The sequence below is a fragment of the Leguminivora glycinivorella genome, chromosome 18 (genome assembly GCF_023078275.1).
Source record: "Leguminivora glycinivorella isolate SPB_JAAS2020 chromosome 18, LegGlyc_1.1, whole genome shotgun sequence".
Classification (NCBI taxonomy): Eukaryota; Metazoa; Arthropoda; class Insecta; order Lepidoptera; family Tortricidae; genus Leguminivora; species Leguminivora glycinivorella.
In genome coordinates, this window is record NC_062988.1 from 3,924,588 (window position 1) to 3,947,433 (window position 22,846).

A 22,846-nucleotide genomic window follows, 5' to 3' on the forward strand; every position below is an offset into this window, starting at 1 on the left:
TCAAACCTATTTAGTCATGGCTAAAAGTCGCGTTGCACCTCTTCGGGTATGCCTTACTATACCTAGAATGGAATTGATGGGTTGTGTAATCCTATCAAAATTAATTGAAAGAGTTATGCATCTTTACGGTGGTCACATTCACCCCGATCAAGTGTACGCATGGTCTGACAGTTCCGTCGTGCTCGCGTGGCTTCAGTCACCCCCGCACGAATGGAAAACGTTTGTCTCGAACCGCACTAGTGAGATTTTGTCCCGTGTCCCGGCGCGCTGTTGGCGTCACGTCCCGTCAGCTGATAACAGCGCTGACCCGGCGTCTCGCGGTCTGCTCCCCGCCGCGCTCGTACAAAATGACTTGTGGTTCCATGGTCCTACATGGCTCCAACAAAGTCGCGACTCCTGGCCTATACCAAAACCGGTGGTAAACACGAACGAGGAAAAACGCAATACACATGACTCGGCAAGTCTTAGTTATGCATGTGTGTCCACATTGCCTCCTTCCCCGGACGACGACACTCTTATAACGCGATTTTCGTCGCTAGGTAAATTAGTTCGCGTCACGGCAGTCATATTTCGTTTCTACAATAAATGCAGGAAACATAAACAAACATTCCCAAAGTACGTCACCGTACCAGAGTACAATTTTGCATTAAATCGACTAATATTGATTACACAACAAAAAGTGTTCGAAGACGACATTAAAAGGATTTCGTCAAATAAACTTCCGTCAATTCGTTTGCGGCGTCTCACGCCCATTATAGATAGGGATGGTTTGTTACGCGTCGGCGGACGTATTCACAAATCACTTTTACCTTTTGAATCAAAACATCAATTGATTTTACCTAAAAGACATCCTCTTACAAATCTTATCATTGACGATGCGCATATAAAGGAACTACATGCCGGTTCGCAGTGCGTGCAAAACTCGCTCTTACAGCGATACTGGATTATCTCTGGTCGTGATATTGTTCGCCTCCGCGTACATCGTTGTATCAAATGCTTCCGCGCTCGACCGACTCGCTGCCAGCCGCGCATAGGAATGTTACCCTCGGTTCGGCTACGCCCCGCACGTGTGTTTAGTAAAACGTCTTGTGACTTTTGTGGGCCATTCTACGTACGCGCTAATAAGGTTCGTAATGCAAAAATAATAAAATGTTACGTTGCAGTTTTCGTATGTATGAGCGTTAAAGCTGTACATCTTGAGTTAGTTTCCGAACTTTCCACGGAAGGTTTTTTAGCTGCGTTGCGACGTTTCACGTCCCGTCGAGGATATTGTACGGATATATATACCGATTGCGGACGTAACTTTGTTGGTTGTAATAATTACCTTCAAGAGTTATATATTTTTTTACGTAATGATTCGGTCATGAGTGCCCTTAATCAACAAACTTTAAAACAAGGATTAACTTGGCATTTTCAACCACCTTATGCTAGTCATTTCGGTGGATTATTTGAAGCAGCTGTTAAGAGTTTCAAAACTCATTTACATCGCGTAATAGGTACACAAACGCAAACATATGATTGTATGCACACTTTGACGTGTCAAATCGAAGCTGTATTAAACAGTCGTCCGCTCTGCGTTCTAAGTTCGGACTCCGCGGATCCTTTACCTCTTACGCCGGCCCATTTCTTAATCGGTGAGCCCTTAACGGCCCTACCGGACGTTTCTCTGATAGACGAGAACCCTAATCGTCTTACACGTTGGCGCTGGATACAGCAAGCTGTCCAGCATTTCTGGCGTCGATGGAGTCGTGAATATCTCCATCAACTGCAACAAAGTACAAAGTGGCTTCAAGACCGCGGTCCCGCCGTTCGTGAAGGTACTGTTGTTGTGGTATGCGACGACCACCTGCCGCCGCTGCAGTGGAAACTCGCGCGCGTTCATGCTGTCCATCCGGGCAGCGATCAAGTTATTCGCGTCGTAACATTGAAAAGCGGGAACACGTTGTTCAAACGACCTGTTGTGAAGGTCTGTCCCTTACCTTTAGAATAAACTTATACAATCGTTACGACTCTTAATGTTAAGTTAAATATAAGTTTCATAAAATATTTTGGTATACTTTCGTATGGTTTCTTTTTTTATTTTCTTTTAAAAGTCACTCCGTGTCTTTTAAGGTGAGCGGCATGTTCCGTCGAGGAACAGAGATTTTTAGTTTTAATTTCTTTTCTTGATATAGTTAAATAGTTATTTCATTTTCATACATACAAGGCAACACAATTTTGAAAGAATACTTGTTTCCATGTATATGTAGCACAGTTTTTTGGAGCTGGCAATTACAGAAGTCCCAAAGCGACTTTCCGGTGCCCTACCACGCCACCTGGCGGATATATAAAAAAAACTCTCTCTTCGACCGTGCGAGCGCCATGATCTGCGCTCCCGTTATTACGAATTAAAAATAGTTATCGGTGCACCGGCGCGACACAAACGTGAAAATTGACATTTTAAGTGATATTCCGACCAGTGACCTAAGCTTCCGTTTATATGTGACAATCGTTTTAGTGTGAGGATTTTCCCAAAGTGTTTCCACGTGGCCCCACAAGCGCCTCTGGACAAATGTAAGTAGCCTCACCAATTAAACGCCGCTACAAATACCATCAGGCGAGCCGTATGCTTGTTTGCCACCACGTAGGAGAATATAAAGGCAGCCTTTTCGACATGGTGTAGTAAAAATGTCCCTCACTTTGCTCAAGATTCTAACAAAAAGCTACGCTCGTGTTTTTAATCATCCTGTTTTCACACGTCTACCTAGACTGAATATATTAAGGGACAAACTATTGTAATCCAAGATCTTTTGTAACCATATGTTCATTGTGAATAAACGATTTCATTCATTCATCAGAATCATTCTCTTGGCATTCGGAATCCAGATTTCGCAGCCTAGCCCGATTTTGCAAAGACGAGTAAACTTAAGAGATAACAGGGGCGCCACCGTCTATATAAACCGTTTTGCATGTGGCAACTATTAGTCACTTTTTGTGAAAAAAGTACCTAAGTGTTGCTATGATAAAAAAAATATAGTTTTCATTTCTCCTCTTTTTTGCCAAGACCAGAAATATATGACTACGCGCCATGTTGCGGAATTTCATTAGAACTATTCTTCATACTATACAGAACTGTCACCCCATATACATCAGAATAACAGCGCATATATTATATATTTTGCAAGGACGAGATGAGTCTTGTGAAATCTTTAAATAGACAAAATAAAATACTTTAACAAGTTTATTGAGCTTATACATTTTAGCATAATGAAACAAAAATCCGTTCTCTCATTACTTCAAGTAATGAACTAACAACTTAAAACATACAGGCTAAATCTCAATACTCATTAACAATGCATGTCAATAAAATCACTTTCATTTACTGAAAATTATATAGCTAACTGCGTAATTAATTTAATAATAATTACACCAAAGTAAACTATATTTCATAAAACATCGAAATTTCATAAAAGGTCGAAAAATATACAATCTGTAGTATAATTTTAGGATGCAAAGAATATACCTAAAGTTGAGCTCTAGTATAATGAGTAATGAATTAACAATCATATAATATGACTTTCCCCAAGAGAAGGTACCACTTTTATTAGGTTTTCTAGTGTACATTTTAAATCGAAAAGGTTTTATCTGAAGCATAAGGTTCCTTCTAAGTTGGAAAACCACATATAATAACTATTGAATATATAATAGTAAAAGTGGTCAAATGATCTATAGACAACTTAACACTAACGAAAGTAAACCTTATTGTGTTTATGTTAATCTTTTTTTTTAGAACATTTGGACCAAGCTTTGTGAAAACAGTAATAATTTAAACTATATCTTGTGTTTTGCCAAACATATTGGATATGGATGTTGGCTATGTTTAATATAATTTTGATTTGGCTTCAGTTCCTATTGCCGATACCTAACATAATTATAGCATTTAAAAAAATTGAACATTATTTCACCTTTCTATACATAATGAGTAAATAACCTAGTACATAACTAAAAACTAAACAAACTACCCCTTAGGAATAAAAAAAGCAAACGGTGGTTTAGTGAAATAAGTACCCCTAGCACAGTGTTAGAGATTATAAGGGCCCATTTACACGTTGTGAGAACTCGGCACTCGTGCTAAGGGCCAATTGTATAGAAAAAAAGCGGCGGGTCGACTCGTACAGTTGGCCCAACGTTACGCTCGCGAGACGCTAGATGTAGGGGGGCTAAATGGTTTGTAACCAATATATTCGCGATGTAACAAAAAGCGCATGCAAGTTCGCACGCCATAAAATACGCCTTAAATGTGGTGTTCATTTTTAGGGTTCCGTAGTCAACTAGGAACCCTTATAGTTTCGCCATGTCTGTCTGTCCGTCCGTCCGCGGATAATCTCAGTAACCGTAGGCACTAGAAAGCTGAAATTTGGTACCAATATGTATATCAATCACGCCAACAAAGTGCAAAAATATAAAATGGAAAAAAATGTTTTATTAGGGTACCCCCCCCCCCACATGTAAAGTAGGGGCTGATATTTTTTTTCATTCCAACCCCAACGTGTGATATATTGTTGGATAGGTATTTAAAAATGAATAAGGGTTTACTAAGATCGTTTTTTGATAATATTAATATTTTTGGAAATAATCGCTCCTAAAGGAAAAAAAAGGTGCGTCCCCCCCTCTAACTTTTGAACCATATGTTTAAAAAATATGAAAAAAATCACAAAAGTAGAACTTTATAAGGACTTTCTAGGAAAATTGTTTTGAACTTGATAGGTTCAGTAGTTTTTAAGAAAAATTCGGAAAACTACGGAACCCTACACCTAGCGTGGCCCGACACGCTCTTGGCCGGTTTTTTTAATTGAATTCGTAAGACACCCGACACACTGTCATACTTTGGGAGTTAGCCTAGCCATAGAGCGGACTAGAAGCCGACGATTAGGAAACACTATTACTGTGAACCAACTATTTTCGAAATGTATTACAATTTACAATGATGGTATGACGAAATAAACAGTGTTACTATGACAAACTAAATGAGGGGTGAGTTTTCCATCTAGTGTGCTAGGGGCCAGATAATGGTGGTGATAAAACTAACAGCTTACTGATTTTACAAAGGAATCAACTTTAATCACAAGATGTTAAATGAAAATGACAGTTGACTTTGACCACCAACATCAGAGATCTAAAAAAAAATGAACTTACAAGAGAAACAGTTCAAAGCACTTCATGAGTTATAAAAATACGCGTTACTTGATAATCAGTCAGTCATATGGCTACAAGAGATAACTAAAATACAGTAGAGATCTTACATTTTACAGATAAAACTGTTGAAGTACATAAACTATTACATTGTGAATCAACATTGTCTTCTATTTTTTAATATATGCGAAAACTATCTGCTGAACAGAATCAATACAAGAAATATTTACACCTTATCATCACAATATTCATATTTCATAACATATTATCTTAATGTCAACTTAAAAGTAATAATAATAGTAAAGGTGCTACCACTAATAATATTTTAATTTTTAGAAGCAAGTTTGGAAGACAAACATACTATAATAACATCAAGTTCATACACCCTAGGGCTCTGTCAAAAGGTAAAGATATTCTTATATCAGGAACACAATACATAAAATAATAAATGCTGTAACAAATAAAAATATAACTATCATATCACAAGGTTAGCAAATGTATATGAAAATGTGCAATTGCAAAACGGAAATCAACCGGCCATACCAGCATTTTGTGACAAATATAGCATTTATAATATATTTTTATAAAATAAAAATGCTAGAACTCAAATGTAATACCAAAAATCACTTGATCTTATTTGATTCCTCTTCCGCTGCTTCAAATGCAGCCATCAGATTTCTCCTACACTTGGTTTCGTCAATATAATGTAAGGACCATATAATGTACTCTCCAACATTCAATGGGTCTTCCGAGTAACTAATTTGCACTTTGCATTTCCGTTCCCACTTCATGCAGTCTGTACTGCGGTTGTTTCTAGTTCTAGTGAACTCTATGTACCCGTTGCATTCTACAGCAAGTTTTGGCAGCTGAGCATTGAGAGCTTCATGTGAAGCAGTGTTACCACTTGTAGAGGGTAGGCAATCACCTTGACCAAGCTCGTGGTTAGGTGGTGTGACAGCAATACACTTTTGTTTCGGCCTTCTTTCTGCAATGCCATCTCCTTTGCTACTGACATCATCTGGGTGGCCTCGTTTTAAGCTGTTATGTTGGTCATCGTGCAGAGATTCAATATGTCTGCTCTTTAGCCTTTTTCTTTCAGTACTTTTATCATCAGACTGACAACCTTCTGCCCATTCAGGGCTGTTACAGGTAGATCTGAGCAACCTTTTCTTAGCTGATGTCTTGCAGCTTATAAGCTCAGGTGAATGTAGAGGACTAGCTAGAACTGTATCATCCTTTCTGAAAGGTAAATAAGATTCTTATTAGAATAAGAAGATAACTATTTTGCTAAGTTTCTAATTGACTTTAGAAGTTGCAAGTAATACCACTGGGATTTTGAATCTATAATTGTGAGTGTTAAGGCATTAAGTATGGAGTATGGAATAGGAGTAAATTAAAAGAAAAACTTGAAGTTACATAGTAAAGCATGAAATTTATTAAAAAAACATCACTTCCATACAGACCTCTTATTGATAATTCTTTCATGCCTCAATTGGACCTTATCTATGCTTTCAACAGTTGTAAAATCGTGGAGGGAGCACTGCATGTCATATCTCAGGAATGATTGAACTTTCTTTCTAGTTTTTATTGTTCTGCCAAACCACTCGAGGATCGCATCATCTGATAGATACAAGCCGAAGTTCTGTCGCTCATGGTCAATCATGCGTTTGAACCATGAAATGAAAGTGCGAGCTTGCTGGCGCTCTGTAAACTTATTGGTTGCATTGTTATTGTCTTCTTTACATGTTTTTAGTTTGTATTTGGTAATATTGTTTTGCTTGCGAGGAGTAGCTGGAGAGTTTGACATTGTTTGAGTTCTGTAAAAAGGGAAAAATTTCAATGCTTATAAAGGTAACTCATTAACCCACATTGGCCGCAGTTCCATGGACTGACACTGCATGAATGTATATGAAATAACAAACTTTCATTATTCTGAGCTAAATGCACACATCTCTTTAAGCAGAGCTCAATGGATATCTTATAAGATTGATTGCATCAACACATTTACATGCACATGGTCCTACTAATTAAATATGAAGAAAGAGTAGGTGTCTTGAATAGTTGAAAGATACTTAAGTATGTCAAATACTACTTACATTTTTCAGAGAGTATTTCGACCACTTCTTGAGAACTTTTAGCCTGACGTGCAAGGTTTAAACGATGGTTTTGTAGGCGATTCTTACTTTCCTCAATGTATGCAGTAAAGGAAAGGTCTATCTCTACTAATTCCTTGTGTAGTTGAGTTACGGTTTGTTGGTTCTTCACAATTTTCTCTAAAACAAAATAAACCAGTGTCAATTAGTTGTCATATCAAATTAAAACAGTTGAATTCATGAAACAAACTTTTTGTAACACAACATAACCTACTTAGACAATCCGTTACTTGCAGAGCCAAATGATCCCGGCTCAAATCTTCAGATGTTGTCGAATACATCTTATGTTAGCACTTTTAATTATTAACATTCGCTGATTAACTCACAATCAACAAATAATAGTTTTAGGAAAACAAAAAGTGTTTAGCGTCTTCCACAGAAATATAACCATAGAGTAAACTTTTTTCATGTGAAACGAAAATGTAATTCATAACGTCGAGTTGAAGCAGCGTGCTCCTCCGTCTGCTGTGTCTTTGAGCAATATTATTGAGATAGAGACTCATTATGGATGGAAAAAGCAGAGTCTGTGAAATTTGTGGGGTCAGAGAACGACATAGGCCTGGATTTTTTGGCAATTTCCCAATTGATGAACAAAGGTATGTAATTTAGTAGTGGTTTTCAATTAGTCTAAACAGCGTATTCATAAGTAAAATAGTTTTTCGTTTTCTATTCTGCTTACCCATTATAGAAAAGTAACACAAATGTTCATTTTCTGTGTAAGTCAATTTTATGATGGCATAATTTTTAAATACCTTAATGAAAAAAATATATTTAATAAGAACTTCTCTGGTTCTGAAACTTACAATAATGACCACACTAATATTGAAGCATGAAGAGAGCAGACATGAATATGAGCGGAGTAATAATATTAAAAAAAGAAGTGATATAGTAGGTTATAGATTAACCTTCCCGGGGAGATGGTGGGGCTTGCTCCATAATTAATTTTGGCATAATTCAAAATTGAATTGAATTGATATTCCGCTTTGTGTGGTAGGGCACAGCACAGCGGACATCGTCTCGCTCGAATCTAGAGCAGAGCCCAACTGGGGTAGTACCTCCGCCTTACAGAAGACCGCAGCCAAATAGCACTAAACCCTACTCATAGTGTTGTGTTCCTGCCGGTGAGTAAGGCTGCCAGAGCTCAACGAGGGTGCGGTGTGCTGATGACGGGAGGACTTACGAAACTAACTTGTTCTGTCTATTGTACTTTGAGTCGTCGGCAACCCGAACCCTCCTTGGAACTTGTACACTCCTTTTTGCTATGTACTTAACACAGCAAAAGGGAGTGTACAAGTTTCTAATGAGGTGGCAACGCGCATGTGACACTGTTTTTAGTTACAGGCGTCCATAGGTTACTGTGACCGCTTTACATCAGGTGGACCGTATACTTGTTTGCCACCGACGTAGTATAAAAAAAAATTGAGTGTTACACATATGGGTCTCAAAAGATTAAGTTTATTTTATTTTGTATATCCACATGAAAAATAGCAAACCAAAGCACCAGCTCAGTTTCATTAATTTCATTACCTATAAACTTATGGCTTGACTAGGTATACTAATTTGGATTTGACTGTTTGCAGATGTAGAACCTGGGTTAAAATTGTTGGTAAAGAAGACCTACTGCACATACCAATAGAAAAACTTCGCCAAGTACGTTTTGTGTGTGGTGATAACTTCAAAGCAAAAGATTTCAACAAAAAAGGCAATCGCTTGAAGAAAAGGGCCTACCCTAAGCTGGAGCTTTCTGCACAACCATTGACTGAGCATCAATTAAAAGACTTCCCTCAACATGTCGCAAGCAAAGGTATGTAAAATAATTAAAATAAATATCTTTAAAAACTCTTTTTATATTGGATTATTAAATAAAATCTTAATAGTTCAATAGTTCTTTATTTGCATACCATATAAATTTTACTTTACAATACATACTGGGTGCCTGGTAATTAATGGACAACCTTCTAACCACCAAGAGGGCACCTTATACTGGTCCAGAAAATCGATATTAACGTTACAATTTTAATACCTAAAATTTAAATAAGTGTGAAAATCTCGAAAACCAGGCGACTTTTACTAAACCTTAAAGTCGATTTTCTGTACCAGTATAAGGTGCCCTCTTGGTGGTTAAAAGGTTGTCCATTCATTACCGGGCACCTGTATATGGACCCTGAAAAGGGTATCGCAAGAAAAACCTTAAAAAGATTGAAGGCCAAAAGCTTGTCTGTCAAGATCCTTTGACGACCGGTTTGGCCTAGCGCATAGTGATCCTGCCTGCTAAGCCGCGGTCTCGGGTTTGAATCCCGGTAAAAGCATTTATTTTTGTGATGAGCACAGATATTTGTTCTTGAGTAATGGATGTTTTCTATGTATATAAGTATTTGTATATTATACATGGTGTGAAATTTAATAGGTAATATTGACCAATAATGTAGATTCCTTTGACATTTGCTTTAATTTGTTATATTTCTGTTTCAGCTCCCACAACCATGGATGACAGTACTAAAACTCCTGCAATTGCCTCATCATCCAAACTGCAGAACCCAGAGGCAACAACCCAAATTACAATGAGTAAGTTGAGTTAATTATAAAAAAAAAAAACCGGCAAAGTGCGAGTCGGACTCGCACACCGAGGGTACAAATTTTAAATAGTCTCATGTTACTACTAAAATAGTACATGTCATACATTAGTTTTTTGGTGGTGCGCGGGGCCGCGGTTTTTTCTTTTTTTGTCTGTTTCTTTTGTGTTTCTGTTTTGGTGCTTGCCTTGTCGTTTTGCCACAAGTGAAGGATTTTTGGCTTTGGGGTAGTGACTTTTGGTCTGAGTAGTTTGCCTCATGCAGTAGTAGTTCCCTTAGTGGTAATAGTGGACATTAAGTTTAACTTTTACGTTTAAAAAAACATACAGACGAATTGAGAACCCCTTCCCTTGAAATTTGGAAGGCGGTTAAAAAAGTGTTCCGCGTGGGAGCACTGTCTGTCTGTTTAGCGACATCTCTTTACGCTTAAAAAAATTGCGCAACCTGTGTAGTACAGATGTGACGCGAAAAGAACTTCCTTCGTATTTTTACGGAAACGTACGAACGTGTTAAGGTGTTTACCCACTACATCGTATCATACCATGACCGTAGTAGAAGCGTGTCAGGCAAAAATATATTCTATGTATTCAACAGTATGAGACAATACCCACTAGCCCGTTCCGTCACCGACCATACTCGTAGCATGCACGGACCGTCAAAAATTGTCGGCGAGGATATTTTACCGGTGTCGAAACGCTCCGTGCATCGCACGCAACGGTGCTGGAACGATGTGTGCAGGCGGCGAAACGGGTTGTAACCGCGTATGATGACCGTCCTAAGCCCGTCATAAACACGTTGCGTTAGTAGGAAAAACTTTTTTAACAAAAAATAAAACCGCCTTCAAAAATAAGCACGTTACAAAACACGGAGAAACTAAAAAGCAAAAAATAATAAACCTTTGAATTCAGATTTCTTATCGTATTGCAATAATCTAAACATCCAAATTATAAACAAATCAATTATTTTTGCAGTCGGTACCAGACTTGTTCGTCGCCTTGCTATTGCCTGTTTGACCCACCCAACCATACGCAGGCTGGCACCGACTCCAAAAATAATTGATTTGTTTATAATTTGGATGTTTAGATTATTGCAATACGATAAGAAATCTGAATTCAAAGGTTTATTATTTTTTGCTTTTTAGTTTCTCCGTGTTTTGTAACGCGCTTATTTTTGAAGGCGGTTTTATTTTTTGTTAAAAAAGTTTATTTATTTGTTGATTTTTAGTGGTTAATATTGATATTATATGTATCAGTCCGAATACATGTACACTAGTGAAAGAATTATCCTTTAACTCCTAACCATTGAGGAGTTGACCTTCCATCATCAGCTCAGCCACATAAAATTATTACCATCAGGCGTAAATACTGGTTTACCTTTGAAAAATACACTAAAAACATTACATGTGCCTATAACATTTGAAGAGTTCCCTCGATTTCTCCAGGATCCCATCATCAGACCCTGACTTGGTGCCAATGGGACCATCTCGGGGTTATACCCGTTCGATCAAAAAAAAAATTTTGAAAATCGGTCCACAATTCTCGGAGATATCGAGGAACATACATACAAAAAAAAAAAAAAAAAAAAAAACATTCAGTCGAATTGAGAACCTCCTCCTTTTTTGAAGTCGGTTAAAAAAGCTCACCCCCGCCGACCTCTGGTCATAATTTATTATAATGGATGATAAAAGATTGATTGAGACTGACTAACAAATTTTCAAATATATCTACGCAGTCAAGATAATCATAAGGCAGTCAAGGTAATATAAACATTGAGGTAAGATAAACCTCGGTCGAAAATTTTTATATTGGCCGTATGACGTTTGAAAGTAATCTGCGAATGGATTTCGTACATTAAAAGCAGAAGAAGTCTTGCTCTTGACGTCGCAGGTTATTGCTACGGGGATGATACGCGGACGCTACGGTCACTAAACCCGCTATGCACCGATAAGAAACGATGTGGACACGTTGTAGTGGGCATGGCAGACCGTGTCGGGTTACATTCCGTGCCTGACACGTTCACAGTCCGGTCATGGTAAGATACGGTGTAATGGGTAAACACCTTTTCATCACACCCGCACTTTAAATGTGCTATTTCACGCAGGCGGAGCGTGAGTTATAGAAAAATCGTTCTCCCAAGGGAATAATGAAATTTCTTGTACCGAACTTAACTTTTTTACATCTATTTACATATTTTTTACATTGCGAGTGTGATGAAAAACATTGTGTGTAACTCGGGGAGTATGAATATTACTAACTCGAGTCTTTAAATCGCTCCGGCAAGCCGTCGCGATTTAACTTACTCTCGTTAGTAATATTCAACTTCCTCCCCTTGTTACACAATGTACTATTATGCTATTTCAGCCAATCTCAGTACAACATGTACTGACATTGTCTGAACTACCATGACCAATACGAACGTTTCCGTAAAAAAAGAAAGGAAATGCTTTTTGAACTACATCTGTACATTATTCAGGGATAATTTTTTTATAATGTCAACCGAATTCAACAGTTTTTATTTTATTTAAAAAAAAAGTGAACGTAAAATCTATTTGAAGTATTATAAACATTGGCAAGGGTGGTTAAATTGAAAATTAAAATCTGAAAGGTTTTTTGTTATTTCAAATGTACAGTATTGGATTTCATGTTTTTCAGCTTCATCACCAATTCCCATGGAAGCGGTCCCTGCTGCACCCGTGCTAGCTGCATGTAGCACAACGCCGGCACTCGTCAAAGGTAATATTAATACTTGATCATGCATCACAAAATGTAGGATGTAAGTACATTAAAATAGATGACATTTGATGAAGTGGAACTACTGATCATGATATTGATGACGAAATGTTAAACTATCTGGGGGCACGGCAGTGCCGCCACGTCGAGCAAAAAGAGGCACGGCCTCTTCTGGAAGCAATTCAGACCATTTTCAACCCCTTGTTATTCCGTGATGGATAAAACTAGAAGCCTGAATTTTCAGCACCCAAGCAGTCATTGAAAAACACGGTATATTCCAAATTTCATCTAATTTGAGCCAGTAGTTTAGGAATAATAGCTAGCCAAAGGTTCTTAATTTTGTCCCTCACTGGCTGACTGACATACGATCATCAATGATTATAAGACACTTGGATTGGACTTATTGTCCCAGAGCTGTAAGAACCTCTTTTTGACACATGACAGCGTCCACAATACGTAAACTCGCGCAACCTAATGAATTTTTAAATAAAATCCTGTAATAATATTTAAAAAAATCAAGTACTTAAAAACAATATTTCGCTTACTTTAAACATAATCTAACACATGTTACATTTTTGCGGATCTTCGTTAGTGAGTATTTTACGATATTAGTTTATCATGCAGGATTTACTTATTATGTCATTTATCATTCATTTCTATTTTTAAACTAGTGCTGTGGCAGAGTCTGTCATTTCGATTCAAATGACATTTCAGTAAGTTGACAGAAATCGTATATTTGTTTAAGCGCCTCCTTGTACATAGGGCCTAATAGATTCACCAATTCGAAATTAATCGTTAGATTTGGCAAACGATACGTCTTAGCCACATCGCAACATACTTCAAAACAAATGTGTCAAAAATGTGAACTTACGAATTCGGGATAATAGTTACGCAAAAACATTTAAATCCACTTGTATAGTCGACTACAAAGAGATGTATCCATTTTTTCACCTTATTACAATGCAATAAGGTGAAAAAGTGGATATATCACTTTGTAGTCGTCTGTACAAAATCTAGTACACTTGGATGCTTCAAAGGACGTAGCAGGATAAGGGAAGAAAAAATGCCCTTTGATGTTTAGAAGCTGTTTTTTTTTCTATAGTTACTTACACTTAGTAGTATGATTGTGCAAAGTTTTGTTGAAAAATTCCCAGTGGTTCAGCTGGCAGAAAAAAAAACCAAATTCATGAAATATGATTTTCCTCTAAAAGTATTTAACTCTATCATACAATCTTTTTTTCATTTTGGTTAACTAAATAGTACTTATAACCTGGAAGAAATTTGACTTTCCTCCCATGGGTATCATAGAAGTCGACTGTGGGATATGGGTTCCATTTGTTTTGAATGAATGAAAATGAATGAATGAAATCGTTTATTCACAATGAACATATGGTTACAAAAGATCTTGGATTACAATAATGTGTCCCTTAATATATTCAGTCTAGGTAGACGTGTGAAAACAGGATGTCAGTGATATTATGATCACTCAGTCATTTAAAATTAATTGCAACTATTTTATTACGTCTAATTAGATTTACAAAATGTATATTTGGCAACGAATAGGTGTAAAGATTTAATGAAATGTCACTAGTATAATTGAAATTAACATTAGGTATTGAATGAAGAAAGAATACAGGCAACAAGAGCTAATTAAGAATATAATAAGTTATATAGATAAGATCTTCTGATATCAGTTAACATTTAAAAATTATGCAACAAATAGTCATTTATACTGTAGAAGCAGTTATCAATTAATATTTGATACAATGTCTTTTTGTACTTGTTAATAGGCAATGTTTTTATTTCAGCTGGTATTTTATTAAATATATTAATGCACATGCAATACGCGCTTTTGTTCCTAATTGCTAACTTACTGGTAGTTGGCAGTGCTAACCTATGGCGCCTATGGGACCGTGTTGTTTCTTTGTCTGCTATAAACGTAAATAGTTCAAAGTTAAGTTTCACAAAGAGACATATCTCGTAAATATAGAGGCAGGGGAGGGATAGTAGTTTATGCTTAATAAATAAAGGTTTACACGGTTCTAGTCTTTTTTACAAAAAGAATTTCCCTTTTGCTGTGTTAAGTAATACACACACACGTGCCTATTCCCAGGCCAGGCCTGAACCTTTAAGCATAATCTTTTACGGTAGGGAAAATACAATTACCTAATATATCTGTGCTCATCACACAAATAAATGCCGTTACCGGAATTCGAACCCGGAACCACGGCGTAGCAGGCAGGGTCACTACCGACTAGGACAGAATGGTTGTCAAAAGTATAAAAAGAATAGATGAAGGAAAGTTCTTCTTATAAAAGTAAAATTTTCAACTCAAGTTCCAACAACTTTACTGAACTCTTCAAAATCGCCATCAGAAATTTCCACACAGATAAAAAAATCTTTATTGGGATTTGTCTTTTCTATTTTCGTCAACGCAGAAAAAGTAAAAAAAAAGAAAAAAAAAACAACAATTATAATTATATATTTCGCGTATAATGAATTTACAGCATTCGTGGTCAACGGGTGACTGAGGAAAAAATTACAATGTGCAAAAGCTACCCACATACAAGAAATAGGTATAACCTAACCACAAAATTACAATTTTGAAAAAAACCCCTACCGCCACATAGTAGACCGATTTTCATGAAACATGGATAAGAACATTCCCGACTAACTCAGCTTTCAGACAAAAAAAAATCTAAATCGGTTCATCCGTTCGGGAGTTACGATGCCACAGACAGACATACACACAGACATTCACAGACAGACAAAAAGACAGACAGACACGTCAAACTTATAACACCCCGTCGTTTTTGCGTCGGTGGTTAATTAATGAACCATGACCATTATGTTACTTCATGAGTAACTATCGCGGTAACAAAAGACAATATTGTATTGTTTTGTTTGCAGGCTATAAAGTTTCGTGACCTCAACCCCCTATCGCCTCGGAGTTACGTCAAGCAGGCTAGCAAAGACAGTGCTCCCTGCAGCAGCTTCGAGTCTTCGGAAAGCAGTTATAGTACAGGAACGGTAAGAATATCATCATCATCAGTAGCATAATCCTTGTCTGCCCATAGTATATTCAAATAAGTCAAGTCATCAGACAGTAGAACGTTATAAATGAGGAGTGTCTTTTCAAAAGGGCTTATTTCCACTTTGAACTTTTTTTGGGAAATCGAGAAAAACATAATTCCACGGAATTGATTTTGAAATTAATATTTAATTTGCAAAATTGTAATATTGTAAGTTGACGTTAATGCTATGATTACATCAAACGTAACATATGTACCTAAATAAATATTTAATTATCATATGTTTTTGAGAATTAAGCACTTTTGATGCGAACTTTTGGGAATTAAGCCCTTTTGTTGTGGCCTCGTAGCGTAAACGTTATTATTTTAAAATAGTTTTATTTAATTTTTGGATTTTGTATTAAGTTAGTTGATATCAATGTTGTTGTACTACATACATTGGTTTATCCACATAAATAATCATTACACATTTTTCAAAATGTGTTCTAAACTTTGATGTTACTCTTTTTTTTAAAGATCAGGGCGAGACTTTTCGAGCTTTAATCTCAAAACAACACGTAATTTTCTATACTAAAAAAACTGCATTCATAGTTTAAAAAAAAAAAAAAATGGAAATAAGCCCTTTTGAAAAGACACTCCTCAAATATCATCGCCTTCATCAAAACTAGTAGCCCCAAAATTTTACTGTTTAGTCAAATAGACGACCAGAGATGGTGCCATCATCATCATTATCAAAAGTAGTAGTAGACATGTCAATTCTCAGTTTAGACTGGCAAAGACAGTGCTCCTTGCAGTAGCTTTAGAAAGCAGTAATAGTACTGGAACGGTAAAGATATAATCCTCTTCATCATCACCATAAGCGACTCTCTGTCAGTTCTGTCAAATAGATCAGCAAAGTAGTCTGTCAAATAGATCAGCAGTAAGCATATTTGTATACCTACAGTACCGGTCAAAAGTTTGAGTTCACCCTTTGATTTCGGTACAAATGAGTACTTTTGTACGATAATTATCTTCGGTTTGGTAGTCGAATTATGTTTTCAACTTATATTTATTGTTTTGTGGAGATTTGTTTTACTAGTTAGACACAATTCACGTACCTTTCTTTCACTAAAATCTAATAAACATGACGGCAAAATGCTAGTTATATTTATGGCCTTGCCTTTGCCACTAATTGAGACACATCTTTACACGAAACACAGTTTTAGCCAGATAATATAGGCCAAATAATTATTTAGCCTATAAGATTTGAGGGAAACAGATGTTAAAAAAATATAAATTGTTTACGAAACAAATGTTGACGTCTGAACTACAAAAAACTATCTCTCTAAAGCAGTCAATTGTACTGAAAACAAGGAGTGAACTTAAATTTTTGACCGGTACTGTACTTGTAATACCTAATACCTAGTGAAGTTAATTTCTATAAGATTTCTATCTGTCTGTTTCTGTTAACATGTTTCATGTGCTGTTGGTTTTCCAATAAATAAATAATAAATAATAATACGATGCCCCACTACCATATCTTGGAGTCTTCAAAGAGTACGGTAAATTATACACGTTAAACTTTCGTGACACATATTCAAATAATTATATAATAAGTAATTATATTCTATATATATATTATAGTGGTAATTATATTCTATATGCCTGAAGAGGGGCCTCCGAATTGGCCCGAAACATGTCGCAGCAATAGCGATATAATAACGTGAGTACAACCGTATTTTAATTAATTATTTGAGTACGGTAAATTACCGACGGATTTCAAATCAAACTTTTCTTGACTCGGCTTAACCAAATTCAGAATGTCAAAAAGCAAAGTTTCTCCAAGATGTTTGTTTAATCTAATCTCATATTTGATGATTCAAACCTGGATAAATTGATATATCTAGTTTTAATATTAGTAATCTCTTTCCAAGGGCCCATTTCTCAAAACTGAAAGTTATAAGTTAAAGCGTATAAATACGCATTGATCAATATTAGTAAACAAAGCTTAAATATAATTTATTATAATGTTTTGTTTTGACATATAACTTACGTTTTCTTTTCACGGTAGCTATCTTAGTTCTTTGATCCAATTTCCAGTGTGCTCTAAGAAACGCATAGAACGTGCAACGACTATTTATCCCATTATTTTTACAATTAACAACAAAACAACATTGGTGACCCATTTCAAACATTGCACATTGTACTATATTTTATGAGTTTTGATAGATGACAAACCACAATCAGTGTCGATTTTGACCACCGCAAGCACTGCGATCGCTTTGCTTACCCCCTCCATGCACTTCGCACGAAGCCAATAGCTAACCTAACAAAATCTTGTAGCACTGACTATATCAATATTAAAAATATTTAATATTTTAAAGAAAATGGACTGACTTGGCAATCGCATGAAACAATCTCATATTAATAGGTATAACTGGTATAAGTAACATAAATATAACTTGTGAGACATTGTATTTTCATGCGATGGCCAAGTCCGTCCATTTTCTTTAAAACATTAAATATTTTTAAATTGATATGGTCACTATAACATTTTGTTAGGTTAGCTATAACCTACATAATAACATTAATAACTTATGGCAGAGGTCCTTTAAGTAGGGACTGAATAACATAAACATAACCGACTTGGTATTACAGGGATCTCACAAATTTTTACGCCAGAAGAAATTAATGGCGAGACTTGCTTTTTTTACAAGTTTTGTTTTTGATGGGATCTCATTTTTTTTGTAGAAAACAAATGGAACCCATATCCCATAGTCGACTTCTACGATACCCATGGGAGGAAAGTGGGTGGTCAGATTCTTAACCCGTCACCACACGAGGCATCTTAGGTACATAATATTATTACATAGACAGATACCTACACTGATTTATTCACTGCAAATATAACTTAGTAATCCTATATATTGATTACAAAGGTTTTTTTACAAGTTTTGTTTTTGATGGGATATACATTTCTATGTATGATTGTTAAGCAAGCTACCTACCGTATACTTATATGATAAATATGATCTGAAAAGACGAAACCATATGTATAGAACGTTTGTTATGGTGTATGTTGGATAGTCAATGGCACACTTATATCATGACATCCCATACATGGGAGTGTTTATTGGCTTCGTGCGAAGTGCATGGAGGGGGTAAGCAAAGCGATCACCAGTGCTTGCGGTGGTCAAAATCGACACTGAGTGTGGTTGTCATCTATCAAAACTCATAAAATATAATACAATGTGTAATGTTTGATATGGGGCATCAATGTTGTTTCGTTGTTAATTGTAAAAATAATGGCGTAAATAGTCGTTGCACGTTCTATGCGTTTCTTAGAGCACACTGGAAATTGGATCAAAGAACTAAATGGATAGCTATTACGGTGAAAAGAAAACGTAAATGACATGTCAAAACAAAACATTATAATAAATTATATTTAAGCTTTGTTTACCTAATATTGTTCAATACACTGTTAGTATTTTTCCTACCGTAAAAGATTATGCTTAAAGATTCAGGCCTAGCCTGGGAATGGGCCCGTGTCGGATATTTCTGCGGCCGCGGATATGACTAGGTACTTACGTTTAGATTTGTTTTATATGGCATTAACGGGACGGAGGTTTAGCGAATACCATGTCACTAGTTCGAAGAACCGCGTCGAGTGGAGGGCCAGCCTTTTAAGAGGTCGTGAAACCCATGACAGGTCCTGGTTTCAAAACTTAGCCCGAAAACGGGCAATAAGGCATAACGAGGATCGCGCTCGTGTAGAGATAGAGACTAATTCTAGTTTTATTTGTGACAGATGTGGTAGGTTATGCCGATCACGAATCGGGTTATATAGCCACAAGCGCCGCTGTCCCTAGATCTGAGACGCTGCTTAAATCATCTGTAAAGATGTACAAGGCCTGATGATGAGTTCGAAGAACTTGTACCATTACTCCTATGTTCTTCAAGATTCCTTATATGCCCTGCCAATTTATTGACTCTTTCTGTAGTCTGGGGTTGGAAGACTTGGAAGTTTATACCGTGAGTAATGCTTTGGAAACTGATTTTTGGTATTATATCCATGTCTTTATAATCTATCTACCTAAATTACACTTGAAATAGTAGCTCTTGTTATTCGATTTATTTAAAATTAACGAAAAATCATTAAAATATAATGTTTGTTTACATGTAATTTTTTGACATTTTCCACTTCAAGTTCACATGGTAGTGAGCGTAATTGTCGTGCACGTAGCCAATTACTAGTTTTGACTCTGGCAACCTGTCGCTTGTCACTCAACTGTCATTCGGTCACATCCTCTTTACAGACCGCTTAGGTAACAGCTTTCGTATGTTCAATCTCATATATTTTAAGCTATATACTAAGTTTCTGATTTTTGTGACAACCTTTACATGTCTGGATTGTAGTAATACACGACTGATAAAGGACTGCGTGGTTTTTCTGTTCAATATCAACCAATTGGAACCCTCGGCCACTCTAGAACTATGTCATAGTGACGTTATAAATCAAATTGTAAGAACACTCTTACTGCTTGTCATTTTGACATGGTTGTAGATTGGCCTAGGTTCCAATTGGTTGACTGTACCTGACCGGATCTCTGATTCTCTGCACAACATATTTCAGCTTCAGCGCCAAACCATGAAGAGGATGTGGCACTAGTACCACCTTCAGGAAGCAAAACCCCTCTTGCGACATCAACAAGGCAAAATGTACTTTGTAAGTATTTGCGTATTTCTTAAGAGCACGGTGAGCAGTCCTTAAAACATGTTTAATAAACGGGTCTCTATTGGTTCCCATATTTTTTGAAGTCCGATTTTTACTATCCATAACGTTTTCCGTCATAATTTTTCTTAGTCATATTATCACTAGTCATAAAATTAAACTTTAGAAATTGTAATTCCGATTTTTGAAAGTCATAGTTAGTCTGCGGCTGTCGCGAGTTATACATTCTTGTAAATCCTCCTTACCTCCCTTGTTGCACAAATGTACTAGTTTTTTTCATTGTTTTGATGGATTTTTCTTATAATAAGTAGTATAATTTGCATACAAAAAACCCAACTATTGGGCCGCCTGTCACTGAATGTGTTAAGATCCTAATGCCGTAAAGGTCTTTATACATACCCGATTTAATTTATTTTGGTACTTAGTTGTATTTCATGACGGATGGTAAATATGAAGTTGAAGGTGGATGGATACAAGGGTACTGGGACTGGGGTGGGGGTGGATGGGTAAGGGTACAGATGGATGGAATGTGTGGAGTATGATATGAGAGTGAAGGGTATTAGTATGGAAATGACGGCTGAAAGAGAGGAATGGAAGAAGAAAATTTACTGCGCCGACCCCAAGTAACTGGGTGACAATCACCACAAAAATTAAGAAAATATGTAGTACAGGTATATATTGCAACTATCTGTTTCAGCTCCGTCACCCATACTGATGAAGAAAAAACAGGCTCATGTGCCTAAGTTGGATGCTGCGTCGACCACCAAGGAAACATTAATGGGTGAGATTTCCTACCCTACACGTACAAGTGTGCTTGTAACTTGTAAGGATGCGAATCAAAGTAGTTTAGCTATGTCTTATGATAACCTCGTTCTATTTTACAAATGTGATGTTTTTCTTTTTTGCAGATTGGGATAAGTCTAAAGAAAAATTGATAAGACAACTTAACAAAGTCAAATCAACCGTTAGGTCACTGAAGCGTAACCCGATCCTCCTAGACCGCCTCGAATCGTCGTTGTGCAATTGGCGTTGAAAAACCAAAAAAGAAAACCCAAGGGTCGTTGCTGGACGAAAAAGTACAAGATAGCATGTTTATCTATTGGGTTGGTAAGAAAGTAATGAGCGAATCATAACCAATATTGTAATTTTTATTTAATTTATTATTTTAATCATTTATCAAAAATATAACGGCCTTCGTTATCTACTACTTTGTCTCCATCGTTCTGGTAAAGAATGAATAGCATCGGCGAAGAAGTTCTTAGGTTTAGATTCAAAAAACTCAGCTATGTACTGTCGTAGATGGGCTTGATCATCGAACTTTTTTTCATTCAAGGCATTGCTTAGCGATCTGAACAATGCGAAATCCGTAGGTGCCAAGTCTGGAGAGTACGGTGGATGAGGTATCACTTTCCAACCTAGCTCCAATAGCTTTAGCCGAGTCACTTTTGCAATGTGTGGGCCAGCATTGTCGTGTAAGAAAAAAACCTTAGCATGCTGTGGACGATTCTGACAGATTTTTTGGTTTAAATTTTCAAGCTGATTACAGTATACTGATGCGGTAACAGTCATTCCACTTGGTAGGAGTTCCCAGTGAATAATACCATGAATATCCCACCAAACGGACAGCATAACTTTTTTCGGGTGAGGCTCTGTTTTTGGTGCCTCTATTCCTTTTTCGTTTGGAGCTAGCCACTGACGTTTGCGTGTGTGATTTATATATAAGACCCATTTTTCATCTCCAGTGATAAGATGGTCCAACCAGTTGAATGTGCGGCGAAAAGACAGAAGTTGTATGCATCGGCACGGCGGTTTAGTTGATCTCTATCAAGTTCGTGCGGTATCCAAACACTGTATTTGTAGTTTTTTCCCAACTCGTGTAAATGTGTTTCTATGGTGACATGAGAGCAGCCTATCTCGGTAGCAAGAGTACGACTCGTTAGCCTCGGATCTCCTTCAATTAAGGTTTTTAATTTGGCTACATCAATCTTCACCGGTCGACCAGACTTAGGTTGATCTGATAATGAAAAGTCGCCACTACGAAACCGCTGGAACCATCGTTTCGCCGTGGCCTCAGACACAACTTCAGGAGCAACACGCTGACATATATTACGCACTGCTTCGGCGGCTGAATGGCCAGACTGAAATTCATATAGTAAGCAATGCCTTACATGCACTTTAAATTCGTCCATTTTCTTCCTTATTAGCTCGGCGACAGCTAGTGAATGACTGACGAGAAACTGTGCGACTCGCCCTTTATATACTTTCGACCATAGAAGATTCTAGAACTCTCTCAAAAATTGTATGTGGAATTCAATCGATCGCTCATTACTTTCTTACCAACCCAATATATTAAAACGATCACCCAAGGCATATGGGTGTTCTCCGTTAAGAAGTCCTTTGTGCTAGCGATTCAAATAATTAGCATTACATAATGATTTTTCATATAGGTAGTAAAAAACTTTTTCAGTACAGATGG

The 22,846-nt window shown here is 36.8% G+C and overlaps 2 protein-coding genes across 2 annotated transcripts; one reads left to right on the plus strand and one right to left on the minus strand.

Annotated features, from left to right (window-relative positions):
- Positions 1–4,718: 4,718 nt before the first annotated feature.
- Positions 4,719–7,698, minus strand: LOC125235874. Its single transcript, XM_048142496.1, has 4 exons — positions 7,540–7,698; positions 7,269–7,445; positions 6,636–6,989; positions 4,719–6,411 (listed from the first exon to the last, which is right to left on the minus strand). The coding sequence occupies exons 3-4, from the start codon at positions 6,977–6,979 to the stop codon at positions 5,796–5,798; spliced, it is 960 nt and encodes a 319-aa protein (XP_047998453.1). The 5' UTR covers positions 6,980–6,989; positions 7,269–7,445; positions 7,540–7,698; the 3' UTR covers positions 4,719–5,795.
- A 1,310-nt stretch (positions 7,699–9,008) lies between these two features.
- LOC125236100 lies at positions 9,009–21,403 on the plus strand. Its single transcript, XM_048142796.1, has 6 exons — positions 9,009–9,129; positions 9,798–9,890; positions 12,550–12,630; positions 20,272–20,364; positions 21,068–21,151; positions 21,279–21,403. Exons 2-6 carry the CDS (start codon positions 9,809–9,811, stop codon positions 21,401–21,403), a joined length of 465 nt encoding a protein of 154 aa, XP_047998753.1. The 5' UTR covers positions 9,009–9,129; positions 9,798–9,808.
- The last annotated feature ends 1,443 nt before the right edge of the window (positions 21,404–22,846 follow it).